This window comes from Schistocerca serialis, chromosome 5, assembly GCF_023864345.2.
Source record: "Schistocerca serialis cubense isolate TAMUIC-IGC-003099 chromosome 5, iqSchSeri2.2, whole genome shotgun sequence".
Taxonomy (NCBI): Eukaryota; Metazoa; Arthropoda; class Insecta; order Orthoptera; family Acrididae; genus Schistocerca; species Schistocerca serialis.
The window spans coordinates 491,336,566-491,349,528 of NC_064642.1; the positions used below are offsets into that span (position 1 = coordinate 491,336,566).

Consider the following 12,963-nt stretch of genomic DNA (forward strand, 5'->3'; position numbering starts at 1 on the left):
CGCAGTCTATTATTTGGTTCTTGTTGATCATTATCAAAGAAAGCAGCAGTGTAAGTAGCAACGAATAGCAGTCTCTTGCCATTGTTTCGCTAATGAGACGATTTCTCTCTTTGTTTTTTTTTTTTAAATTGTAAGTGGCGGTAGCGTGCACAAAAGCAAGCCATGCCGCAAGCGGCGACAGGCCGTAAACCCTCATTTTCAGAATGCGACCAACAATGCATGACACAGTACAGTAATGCATTTTCAGCTTTGAGTGACGGAAACACCTATAACAAAGAGAACTACACTTGTCAGATCAAAGAAAAATAAGCAATCAATTCAAACCAGACGAAGCATGTGGAAAAGGAAGGGTACCTGTATAAATACGGACAGAGCGCCTGACGCATAACAACGGCTACCTGGTAAAGCTTAACTGCTAAGACTGCTACGACTCGAACCAAACTACTACAGCTGTGTCGTCGTTCATTCAACCTAAATTGTGTCTCATATTACAATGAACCAACTTTGTTTCGATTTGGAAGTGCGGCCTAAAACTTTTCTCTCCCCTTGAATTTCGAGTCTCAGATTTCAGGTGCGGCTTAGATTCAGGAAAATTTTTTTTCCTCGATTTCGAGTCTCATTTTTCAGGTTCGGCTTAGATTCGAGTGCGGCTTAAATTCAAGTAAATACGGTATATATTCAAATTGGATCTTTACCATTGTATTGTTCATTTTTATTTATTTGTTTATGACATTTTTTAGGTCAAAACCAGTTTGGATGTGATACACAACATACAATCACACAAGCTGAAAAATCATTTCTGTCAAGGTTATCACCTTCAGCGTGCCAGATTCAGCCATTGCCATCTGCCACTACCACACATTACTTGCAATCTGCAAGTATACAAGCTGGTGATGACCTGCCATCTACCACTGTTGTTCGTGAATCCCCGCTGAATCTAATACTGCATGGGAATTCCAGCTCAAAGAAAGAAACTGTGAGTGAAAATTGTGAGTTACAATGTGTAGAGATGCCAGACTGTGAAACAAGTCATGGCATTCTTTCCAGTTCAATAAATTCAACAGTATCCTGTGATACACCTGAAGCAACAAGTAACATATACAGCATTTCACCTGACAAACTTGATGGCTTGAAATACAAATTTGAATCATCCATGAATGATTCAGATGTTGAATGCTTTGAACAGCAGCAACCTTTGTCATTTAGTCCACCTGTTGTGCCAAATACTTCATTACAGTACAACAAACATGGGAAAATAAATTGTGTGTATAATACCAAAGAAACACTTCCTCGTAGGCTATTAGTGGAGAGATCAAAACAAGATTGCAGCCAGAATATTGCATCAGAAATGGCATATACAAAATGTGCAATGAACCAAAGATTTTCCAAAGAAAAAATTATTGCTCCAGGTACGTTGAATAACAGTTTTTTCAAGTTTGGCCACATCTCTTTAGCATCAGTATGTTCTTATAGATAGTAGCATTTAGCCAGTAATTTCTTACATACTTTCTAATTTCTATCTCCAAGAATTAGATTATAACCCACAAAACCAAATTAAAAGCAAGAAGATAACTGTCAATGAATGTGGCTACACACTGGTAATGTAATTACAACTTTAAAGTAGATAAACATAAAGTACTCAAGTTGGGTTTTTGGCTCCTCCCTCCTTTTTCCTATTGTTGCTGGACATAAATATCTTTTATGAAGTTTGTACTACTAGCATTGTTGAAACTTGATTTAACAGCAGTTGTATTTAATATTTCTGTACTGATTTGAACAAAACTGAAAATAATAATAATAATAAAAAAAAAAAGCCTCAGCTCGCAAATATGTATGTCATCCACAGGTACTGTCATCATTGGAAGAGATTTTGATCACCCAACTATCAATTGGGGTAGCTGCAGTTTTGTAAGCAGCATGTGAAACAATACAGAATGTGTTCTTTGAAAACCATGTAGAGCAGATAGTTCAGAAAGTCACTTGTGATGGAAATATGTTGGGTCCAATGGCGACAAATGGCCCTGGTGTCTTTACGGATGTTCATAGTGGAACTAGTACCACTGATGGCAAGGCATTGGTAACAATGACGATTATTAGAGCACAAAGGGCAACTAAAAAAGTAGGAAGATTTACATGTTCAGTAAACTAGATGAAGAAGCAAAAGTGTAGCACCTCAGCGAGGAACTTGAAACCCTTAGCTCTGGGCAAGTGCCTGTAAGGGAATATTGACCAAACACCAGATATGTAAGTACCTACCAGAACAGTTCATAACGTAAGGGCCCCTCTGTGAGCTACAGTTTTTGTAAAGAAACAGTGATTACTTCACATTACGTGTATAACGGAGTGTAGAAACATGTGTAAAGAGGTACTAAATGAAATGTGTTAGGCTGTCAGAAGGGCAATGTGTCAAGCCTTTCACGTGTACTACAGCAGAATATTAGCAAATGACCTCTCACATACCAAAAGAAATTCAGGTGATATGAAAGGGCTATCAGTGGAATAAAAGTTAGTATTCAGATATGAGTAGCATAGGACCTGAAATTGAGGATATAAAGGTAAAACCAGAAGTGCCAAACTTCATTTTCAGTTGTTTTGTTACAAATAAAGATACAGGAGTACAAACCCAGTTTAAGATGAGCGATGTAGATGTTAGTGTCAGTCACTGTTGAGAAACAGCTGTTCTCATTAAAATTGAACAATGCCTGTCAGAGTTTATCCAGAATTTACTATTGAATTAGTGCCTCTTTAAAACTCAGTACACTGATAACTGCTCTAACCAAAACTGTGCCCAGTGGTAAAAAAAAAAAAAAAAAAAATTAGAACATACACCAAGCTCAAACATAATGAGGTATCTCAAACAAAATTATTTCCTCCATTCCATCCAGCATGAATTTCAGAAAAAAAGTGTCATGCATAACCCAAAATTCACTTTGTCATATGATATTCATAAAACTATGGATGAAGGGTTTCAAGTAGATGACTCTCATGAAGCATTTGATTTGGTGCCACATCAATGCTCATTAATGAAAGTACAATAACATTCGGTGTCAACTGAAATTTGTTACTGGATTCAGAATTTTTTGGTAGGGCAAATGTAGTATGTTATCTTGAATGGAGAATCAACAAAAAATGTAAAAGTAAATTCAGGTGTACTGCAGGGAGGTATTTGGGGAACTTTGCTGTTCATGTTAGGTTTTTAAAATTTTGTAGACGGTATTAATAGTAGCCTTAGACTTTTCGAAGATGATGCAGTTATCTATAATGAATTCTTGTCTGAAAATAGCTGCCAAAATATTCATGTGTGCATGAGGTGTGCTTGCTTGTGTGTATGAGTGATGTATGTCTCCCTTTTACTGATGAAGACTGTGATCGAAAGCTTTATGTAAGTGTTTTTTAATTGTGCCTGTCTACAACGTGTCTTCTTTACGGTAAGTAGCAATCTATCTTTTCCTACATTGTTGATATTCCCATCTGGAGTTTCCATTGTTTGGTTTTGCCAAAATACTCAGCCAGAGATTGGTAAGATTACAGAGTGATATAAAATTGGCAGCTTCGGAAATGTTAAACTGTGCTCTGAACAAAAAAGAACAATAACAAACAAAAAAAGGACATTACAATATTATGAAAAGGAAAGTTGCCACTCACCATATAGCAGAGATACTGAGTCACAGATAGGCACAACAAAAAGACTGTCACAGATAAAGCTTTCAGCCAGTAAGGTCTTCATAAAAAATAGACCACACACAGACTCACACTCACACACGCACTCTCACTCACTCACTCACGCAAATACAACTCACACACAACTGTAGTCTCAGGCAACTGAAGCCACACTCAAGTGTGACTTCATGGCACTTTATTTGTGACAGTCTTTTTATTGTGCCTATCTATGACTCAGCATCTCCACTATATGGTAAGTGGCAACTTTCCTTTTCATAATATTGTCGCAGAAGAAGCGAAGTTTATGATACTAAACTGTTGAATGGAGAGTTGTGAGTTCAAAACTCACCTGGACTGTACCATTTTAATTTCTATATTCGGTTTGAGTACATTCTAGAAGTATCCACAAATGTCAAGAATCATTGTACTGGAATGTTCTGTAGCTGTATATACACTGTATGTGTTCTGGCTGGAGGCAGTTCGCTCTGTGCTCTTATATGTGCAAGCGCTGAATAAACCTTCATTTAGTGAAGTTAGTGTTGGTTATTCATCTAAGTACACCTTCTTCTACGTGACATTTTTCTGGTGGAGACGCTGGGTATTGGAACTTGTGATAGCACACATTATCAGTGACACACTGGTTCCCATCAGGCCATCACAGAGCTGCCGTTTACGTCTCAAGAAACCTGAGTTCGAGCCATATTCAACAGATTGCAATCTGCCAGACACAAAACAAGAAGACGACATTATGATGACAGCAGCTGTGTGCCACCACAAGAGAAATCTTTCCGGGTTCTCTGGTGACGATGGCCAAGATCCAAATGAGTGGCTGAAGGTATATGAGCGTATTTGCCAGATTTAACAAATGGGATGACACCACATGTTTGGCTAATGTATTTTTCTACTTGGACGGCACTGCCAAGCAATGGTATGAAAACAAGGAGCAGTAGATCACAAGCTGGGAAGTATTCCAGGGGAGCTGCGCAAGTATGCCAGCGACACACGACGACAGAACTGCAAGGCTGAAGATAAATTAAAGTGCAGGGCACAGCGGCCAGGAGAAACTGCTGCATTCTACATTCAAGATGTCTTGGAGCTGTTTAAAATAGTGGATCCTAGAATGAAGGAGGAAGATAAGGTTGCACATCTCATGAAAGGTGTTGCTGAGGACATGTATCAAGCCCTACTCCTGAAGGGGGTTTCGACAGCAGACGACTTCATAAAATGGTGCCAGTATACCGAGACAATACATCAAAAAATAATTACACGCAAGAAGTTTGAGCGGCTTCCAAACGTCGTATCGATGTCTGTGATGGAGGAAGCAACTGATTAGCCGGCCGGTGTGGCCGTGCGGTTCTAGGCACTTCAGTTTAGAACCGTGTGACCGCTACGGTCGCAGGTTCGCATCCTGCCTCGGGCATGGATGTGTGTGATGTCCTTAGGTTAGTTAGGTTTAAGTAGTTCTAAGTTATAGGGGACTGATGACCACAGATGTTAAGTCCCATAGTGCTCAGAGCCGTTTGAACCATTTGAAGCAACTGATTTCACAAGTGTTCTTCGTCAGATAGTGAGAAAGGAAGTTCAGAAGGCACTTGGATTGCACGGTGAGAAAAAAACCGAGACGCTTCAAGTGGTCATAAGGGAGGAATTGGAACAGACATTGAACCCAATCTTTCGTCCTTCATTTTCCTGTAAAACGGTGAAAAAGTTGAGACCCAGGCGGAGTTACATTCCTACAATGCCGCACATGGAACCTGTTTGGGCACCAAGGAATACTGACGTCTGGAGGACCCAGGACAACCAACCAGTATGTTTCCACTGCAGATGTCCGGAGCATGTGGAGCTCTGTTGTCGAGAAAGGTGGCAGATATTTGATGACGCCTTTGCCAGAAGACAGCAGCCTGATCTTAGCTGATGCCAACTCCGGGACGACGAAGATGAACAAGATGATGTAGGTGCAGGACGACGTAGGTCACCATCGCCACAAGCTAGCCACTGGAGAAGATGCTCTCCAACACACTGATCAAGGTCTCCATCACCGTTTAGAAGCTCCAACCAATTACACAGCCACTGCAACCAGGAAAACTAAAGAATGCGACCATCCTTGGAGGTGACGCCGCCGAAGAGAAAAATCCTCCGCCATCGATCAATACAAAAATGATAGGAAACTACATTGATATCCTGATGGATGGCCAACCAGCCCAAGCTCTTGTGGACTCTGGAGCATCATATTCATTCATTTCAGAGAAGTACCATCGCCAGTTGCAGAAAACTGTATTCATCAACATCTCTGCTGAAGGTGGCTAACGGGAAATATGTAAAACCTACCGGAAGATGTACCATTCGTGTGAGTATAAGTGGCCATACACAGCTCTTAGAACTCATCATCCTACAGAAGTGTAGCCTTGTCGTCATTCTCGGATGGGACTTTTTGAAAGCTTCTCAGGCAGTTATAGATTGTGGTCACTCGAAGATTGTGCTAGACGAGATGAGATACTGTGGACAGGAAGATGTGCATCTGAGTTTGTGGAGACTATGTGTGCTGGATGAAGTGATCATTTATGCATGCCATGCATCATCCCATGGATCTTGTAGTGGAATGTAAGAGAAGCATACTACTGAAGAATAACTTGGTCATCCTAGCCTGTCATCTCGTTTAAGAACGGATACGGTGCATTGTGGATAGTTAACTGTCGCCGAGAACGGCAGATCCTTCCAAGACGCATGTGTGTAGCAAACGCTAAGCTGTTAATTGAAGAACAGCTGAGCGTCATAGAAACCTCCTGTGCTGAGTCTGTTGGCGAAATTAGTGCTACCACTATGAGACAAGATCTTCTAGCTCGACTATCACCAGATCTCACTAAGGAACAACAGAAGAAGCTACTTGCTATTCTTCATGAGTTCCCTGAATGCTTCAATCCACAGGTGAAAAGCAAATTAGACAAATCGACGGTGAAGTACCGGATTAGCACTGGAGACCATCAACCAATAAGCCAGAGAGCATACCGTGTGTCAGCAACGGAACGTCGAATAATTCGCAATGAGGTAGAGAAAATGATGAAGAATGAGATCATTCAGCCTTTGCAGAGCCCATGATCATCACCAGTGGTCCTTGTCAGGAAGAAGGATGGCAGTTGGTGCTTTTGTGTTGATTACAGGAAGTTTGATGAGATAACGAAGAATGACATTTACCCTCTTCCACAAATTGACGATACACTAGATTGTCTGAAGGGGGCTAAGTTTTTCTCAATCATGGACATGTACTCTGGATACTGGCAGATCGAAGTAGATGAGGCTGATCATGAGAATACTGTATTCATCACCACTGAGGGCCTGTATGAGTTTAAGGTAATGCCGTTTGGTTTGTGTAATGCACCAGCAGCTTTTGAACAGATGATGGATAATCTTCTAGGTCACCTGAAGTGGACAATGTGTCTTTGTTATTTAGAGGACATTATAGTGTTCTCAGAGACATTTGATGAACATATAAAAAGACTGAGGGCAGTTCTTCAGTGTCTCTAACAAGGCAGACTGAAACTTAATCCAAGAAAGTGTCTCTTTGGAGCAAAAGAAATCAAAATACTTCGACACCTTGTGTCAAACGAAGGTGTGGGGCCAGACCCAAAAAGGTGAGACCTATAATGGAATTTCCTATTCCTAAAAGTATTGCTGTTTGAAGTTTCCTTGGATTATGTTCTTATTACCATCGTTTTATCAAAGACTTTTGTATCAAAGCCAGGCCACTGCAAGAATTGTTAAAAGCCAATGCTAAATTTATCTGGGGTGGTGCTCAACAAGATTTTTTCGATGTGCTGCAAAAAGCTCTGACGACTGACCCTGTACTTGGTCTGTATGATGGAGAGCACCTACAGAACTACACACAGATGTCAGTGGGTATGGGCTCGGTGCTGTTCTGGTGCAAATTTTGGATGGAAAAGAGAAGGTTATAGCCTATGCTTCCAGGACACTTACAGAATCTGAGAGAAACTACTCAACTACAGAAAGAGAATGTCTTGCTGTGAACCCCCCCCCCCCCCCCCCCCCCCCCCCCCCCCCCCCCCCCCCCCCCCCCCCCCCGCGGGTCTGGGGGTTAGAATAGGCCCAAGGTATTCCTGCCTGTCATACGAGGCAACTAAAAGGAGCTTCACACGTTCCGACCTTTATGTGACGGTCCTTGTAGGGTTTGACCTCCATTCTTCAAAATTTTCCCGAAGAGCGAACCAATTGGGGAAGGCCGCCTTACAAGGTACATCGTGTCCAGCGTGCATTGAGATCTTTAGCCCACTTTCTCATCGTTGCATTGCAGTCTTGCCCATTCTCCATCTCTTGGGCGAGGACACCTTCCTGGTTGCATTTTCCAGCATGCACTATGCAGTGTCGATTTCTGCATTGACGATGACCATGGACTTCTTTGCATCTGATATCCAGCACGGTAGCCATTCCTTGTGGTGGGGCTGCCATGTACCCTGTTGGTTGTAGCCCCCAGACCACAAAGAGATCACTCTGTGATGCCTGCGCCATTAACTCCCCATGGGGAGGGCCCCAGGTCGGAGTGGGTAGCATCAGGGCGGATGACACGCGATGAACAGTAGTCCATCATCTCTTGCTGGTGGTGAAGCACCAGCAGTCTCTAAGCAATCATGAGCTCAATTCAGTGCACAGAAGTACGACCCCAAATCGTTCCCCTCCCTGGCCACACCATGGCTAAGGATGGCAGCGGATTTTATTTGCCCCGGTACCTTGTATGTTTGAGAGCTGATGGGGAATCTTTCATGACAATGAAGCCACAGTTTTTTGTTGAGCATTTAGGGGAAAAGTTCGGGGAGTTGGAGAGCTTGTCCAAAATGAGATCTGGGTCAGTCTTGATCAAAACAGCATCCTCTGCCCAGTCTCGGGAGTTACTCGCTTGTGACAAGCTGGGGGATGTTTCTGTAAACATCACACCCCATAGAGACCTTCTTTTGCAGCCTGCTGATGAGCTGCACACCAATTTAGAGTGGCAAGGTGTACATTTCGTCCTGCCTGTCCACCAGGGTCCGAAGGATAATCAGGTTGCCACCGGTGCCTTCAGCTTGGCCTTTGAGGGTGATACATTGCCTGAGAAGGTTAAGGTGATGGTCTACCGGTGTGTTGTAAAGTCCTATATCCCTCTCCCGATGCGGTGCTTTAAGTGCTGGAAGTTCGGCCATATATCTTCCCGCTGTACTTCCAGTGTCACATACCGAGATTTCAGACACCCATCACATCCCAATACTCCATGTGTCCCACCTCCTATCTGTGTCAACTGTGGAGAGCACCATTTGCCTTGCTCGCCTGGCTGCAATATTCTCCAGAAAGAAAGGAAAATCATGGAGTACAAGACCCTGATCAGACTGTCCTACACTGAGGCTAAGAGAAAATATGAACGCCTGCATCCTGTGTGTATCACATCATCTTACACCGCTGCTACAACAGTTCTGGCACAATCAGCTCCGCCAACCCAGGTCACCTCTCAGAGCTAGAAGACTACACCTGCCCCCTTGATGGTGGGGGGCATTTCCCTCCCTGATGCTCCTGCACCACCTACTTTGGGAGCAACCCCCCCCCCCCCCCCCCCCAACCATCGGGGACGTCTGTCCCCACTTCTAAGCTGGAGAAGCATAAATCTTCTTCAGCTTCTTTCGCTAGGAAGGTGTCCCTTGGATCACACCCTTCCCAGGTTTCTTCTAGTGGGAAAGACAACACCTGCTAAGTGGCTGAAGAGCCCAAAAGCAGCTGGTCTTAGGGCTTCACAGTCATCCTCAGTCCCGGAGACTGAGTCAGTGAAGTCCTCCCAGCCACAGAAACCCAAGGAGCAGCGAGAGAAATCCAAAAAGAAATCCCCTAAGACCAAAGAAATTGCGGTGGCACCCACACCACTGCTACCTAAAAGCTCTGTGGCTGAGGATGGCGTGGAGATTTTGGCACCCGCTTACGACCTAGATCTCACCAGACCCTCAGACACAATGGATATAAACTGCTCAGGCATGAAATTGGTGGCAGCAGGTGATCCTGAGGCGTAAACTGCCTCATTGAATGTTCCATGCCTTCCCAGTCTCACGATGTCATCCTCTAGTGGAATTGCGGCAGTTTTTTCCACCGCCTGGCCGAGCTGTGGCAAATGTTAAGCTTTACATGTGCTATCTGCATTGCCCTCCAGGAAACCTGGTTTCCTAGCAATGCAGACCCCTGCCCTCTGCGGCTATGAGGGATATTACAGGAACTGTAGTGACTATAATAAAGTGTCAGGTGGAGTTTGCGTTTATATCCTAAACTCGGTCTGTAGTGACACTGTTCCCCTTCAAACCCCTCTTGAAGCTGTTGCTGTCAGAATAAGTACAACCCAGGAAATAACTATCTGCAATGTATATCTTTCTCCAGATGGTGCAGTACCCCTGAATGTATTAGCTGCACTGATTGATCAACTCCCTAAACCTTTCCTACTTCTTAGAGATTTAGTGCCCATAACCCCTTGTGGGGTGGTACCATGCTTACTGGCCGAGGCAGAGATGTCGAAACTTTACTGTCGCAATTCGACCTCTGCCTCTTAAATACTGCGGCTGCCACACATTTCAGTGTGGCTCATGGTAGTTACTCGGCCACTGATTTATCCATTAGCAGCCGAGAATTTCTCCCATCTATCCAATGGAGAGCACATGACAACCTGTGTGGTAGTCACTGTCACTGCTCCAGCATCAGGCTCACGGATGCCTGCCCAGATGGGCTTTGAACAAGGTGGACTGGGGAACTTTCACCTCTGCTGTCACTGCTGAATCTCACCCACACGATAACATCGATGTGATGGTTGAGCAGGTGACTAGCATAGTTGTTTCTGCTGCAGAAAATGCGATCCCTCTCTCTGTCCCTCTCTCAGTCCCATGGTGGTCACCGGAAGTCGCTGAAGCAATTAAGGAGCGTCAGCGAGCTCTACAGTGGCATAAGCGGCACCCTTCCCTGGAGCATCTCATAGCCTTTAAATGCCTCCATGCCCATGCTCGCTACCTTATCAAACAACGGAAGGGGGAGTGTTGGGAGATGTATGTCTCCATCATTGGATGCCACACAGCATCTTCCCAAGTCTGGGCAAATTCAAACATCTTTCCGGGTACCAGGCCCCAACAGCTGTCCCTGATGTTACCATAAATGGCAAGTTATGTACCAACGCAAATGCAATTGCCGAGCACTTTGCTCGAGCTTCTGCATCGGAGAATTACCCCCCAGCCCTTCGCTTATTCAAACGGCCGCTGGAACGGAATGTCCTCTCATTCACTACACGCTGCAGTGAATCCTATAATGCCCCATTTACAGAGTGGGAGCTCCTCAGTGCCCTTGCACATTGCCCCAACACAGCTCCTGGGCCTGATCACATCCACAGCCAGATGATAACGTTGTGTGGTGAATTATTGCCACATGTGTTTCTTTGTTTGTGAGAAGCCATGAGGAACTTTGGACCAAAGGTACAGAACACTGTTGACAAATTAACGAAAGATCTTCTGAATGTCATCCTAACGAGTTCGAAATCCGGGAAACTTATCACGCAATTATATTGTTCATTTTTATCTAACGTCATGCTTCCCTATGTGAAGAAAGAAAAATTCTTATTAATAATAGATTCCTGGGGGGTCAGACGAAAACTGGTTTGTGCAACGAAATTTTCACCAATGACGAAGGACTTGGAACATGTACGGTTAAAGTCGTACCTCCGAAATGCATGCCAGTTTGCCAGCCATGCAATGTTTCTTTCTATCGGCAAGTTGTTGTTGTGGTCTTCAGTCCTGAGACTGGTTTGATGCAGCTCTCCATGCTACTCTATCCTGTGCAAGCTGCTTCATCTCCCAGTACCTACTGCAGCCAACATCCTTCTGAATCTGCTTAGTGTATTCATCTCTTCGTCTCCCTCTACGATTTTTACCCTTCACACTGCTCTCCAATACTAAATTGGTGATCCCTTGATGCCTGAGAACATGTCCTAGCAACCGATCCCTTCTTCTAGTCAAGTTGTGCCAACCAACTCCTCCTCTCCCCAATTATATTCAATACCTCCTCATTAGTTATGTGATCTACCCATCTAATCTTCCAAACTACTTATTGTCCATGTTTCACTTCCATACATGGCTACACTCCATACAAATCCTTTCAGAAACAACTTCCTGACACTTAACCAATACTCGATGTTAACAAATTTCTCTTCTTCAGAAATGCTTTCCTTGCCATTGCCAGTATACATTTTATATCCTCTCTACTTTGACCATCATCAGTTATTTTGCTCCCCAAATAGCAAAACTCCTTTACTGCTTTAAGTGTGTCATTCCCTAATCTAATTCCCTCAACATCACCCGAGTTAACTTGACTACTTTCCATTATCCTCATTTTGCTTTTGTTGATGTTCATCTTATATCCTCCTTTCAAGACACTGACCATTCCATTCAACTGCTGTTCCAAGTCCTTTACTGTGTCTGACAGAATTACAATGTCATCGGCAAACCTCAAAGTTTTTATTTCTTCTCCACGGATTTTAATACCTACACCGAATTTTTCTTTTGTTTCCTTTACTGCTTGCTCAATATACAGATTGAATAACATCGGAGAGAGGCGACAACCCTGTCTCATTCCCTTCCCAACCACTGCTTCCCTTTCATGTCCCTTGACTCTTGTAACTGCCATCTGGTTTCTGTACAAATTGTAAATAGCCTTTTGCTCCCTGTATTTTACCCCTGCCACCTTCAGAATTTGAAAGAGAGTATTCCAATCAACATTGTCAAAAGCTTTCTCTAAGTCTACAAATGCGAGAATCGTAGGTTTGCCTTTTCTGAATCTAGCTTCTAAGATAAGCTTAGGGTCAGTAATGCCTCACGTGTTCCAATTTTTTCTACGGAATCCGAACTGATCTTCCCTGAGGTCGGCTTCTACCAGTTTTTCCATTCGTCTGTAAAGAATTCGTGTTAGTATTTTGCAGCTGTGACTTATTAAACTGATAGTTTGGTAATTTTCACATCTGTCATCACCTGCTTTCTTCGGGATTGGAATTATTATATTCTTCTTGAAGTCTGAGGGTATTTCACCTGTTTCATACATTTTGCTCACCAGATGGTAGAGTTTTGTCATGACTGGCTCTCCCAGGGCCGTCAGTAGTTCTAATGGAATGTTGTCTACTCCTGGGGCCTTGTTTCGACTCAGGTCGATCAGGTGATCTGTCAAATTCTTCACGCAGTATCATATCTCCCATTTCATCTTCATCCACATCGTCTTCCATTTCCATAACATTGCCCTCAAGTACATCGCCCT

General features: G+C 43.5%; 1 protein-coding gene across 2 annotated transcripts in view; it reads left to right on the forward strand.

Annotated features, from left to right (window-relative positions):
• The window catches only part of LOC126480784 (uncharacterized), a 351,871-nt gene that overhangs the window by 108,610 nt on the left and 230,298 nt on the right, over nucleotides 1–12,963 (forward strand). For both annotated transcript variants that reach the window (XM_050104096.1, XM_050104095.1), the window contains exon 4: nucleotides 741–1,409. In XM_050104096.1, coding sequence (XP_049960053.1) covers nucleotides 741–1,409 — 669 coding nt within the window. The remainder of the gene's footprint in view (nucleotides 1–740; nucleotides 1,410–12,963) is intronic.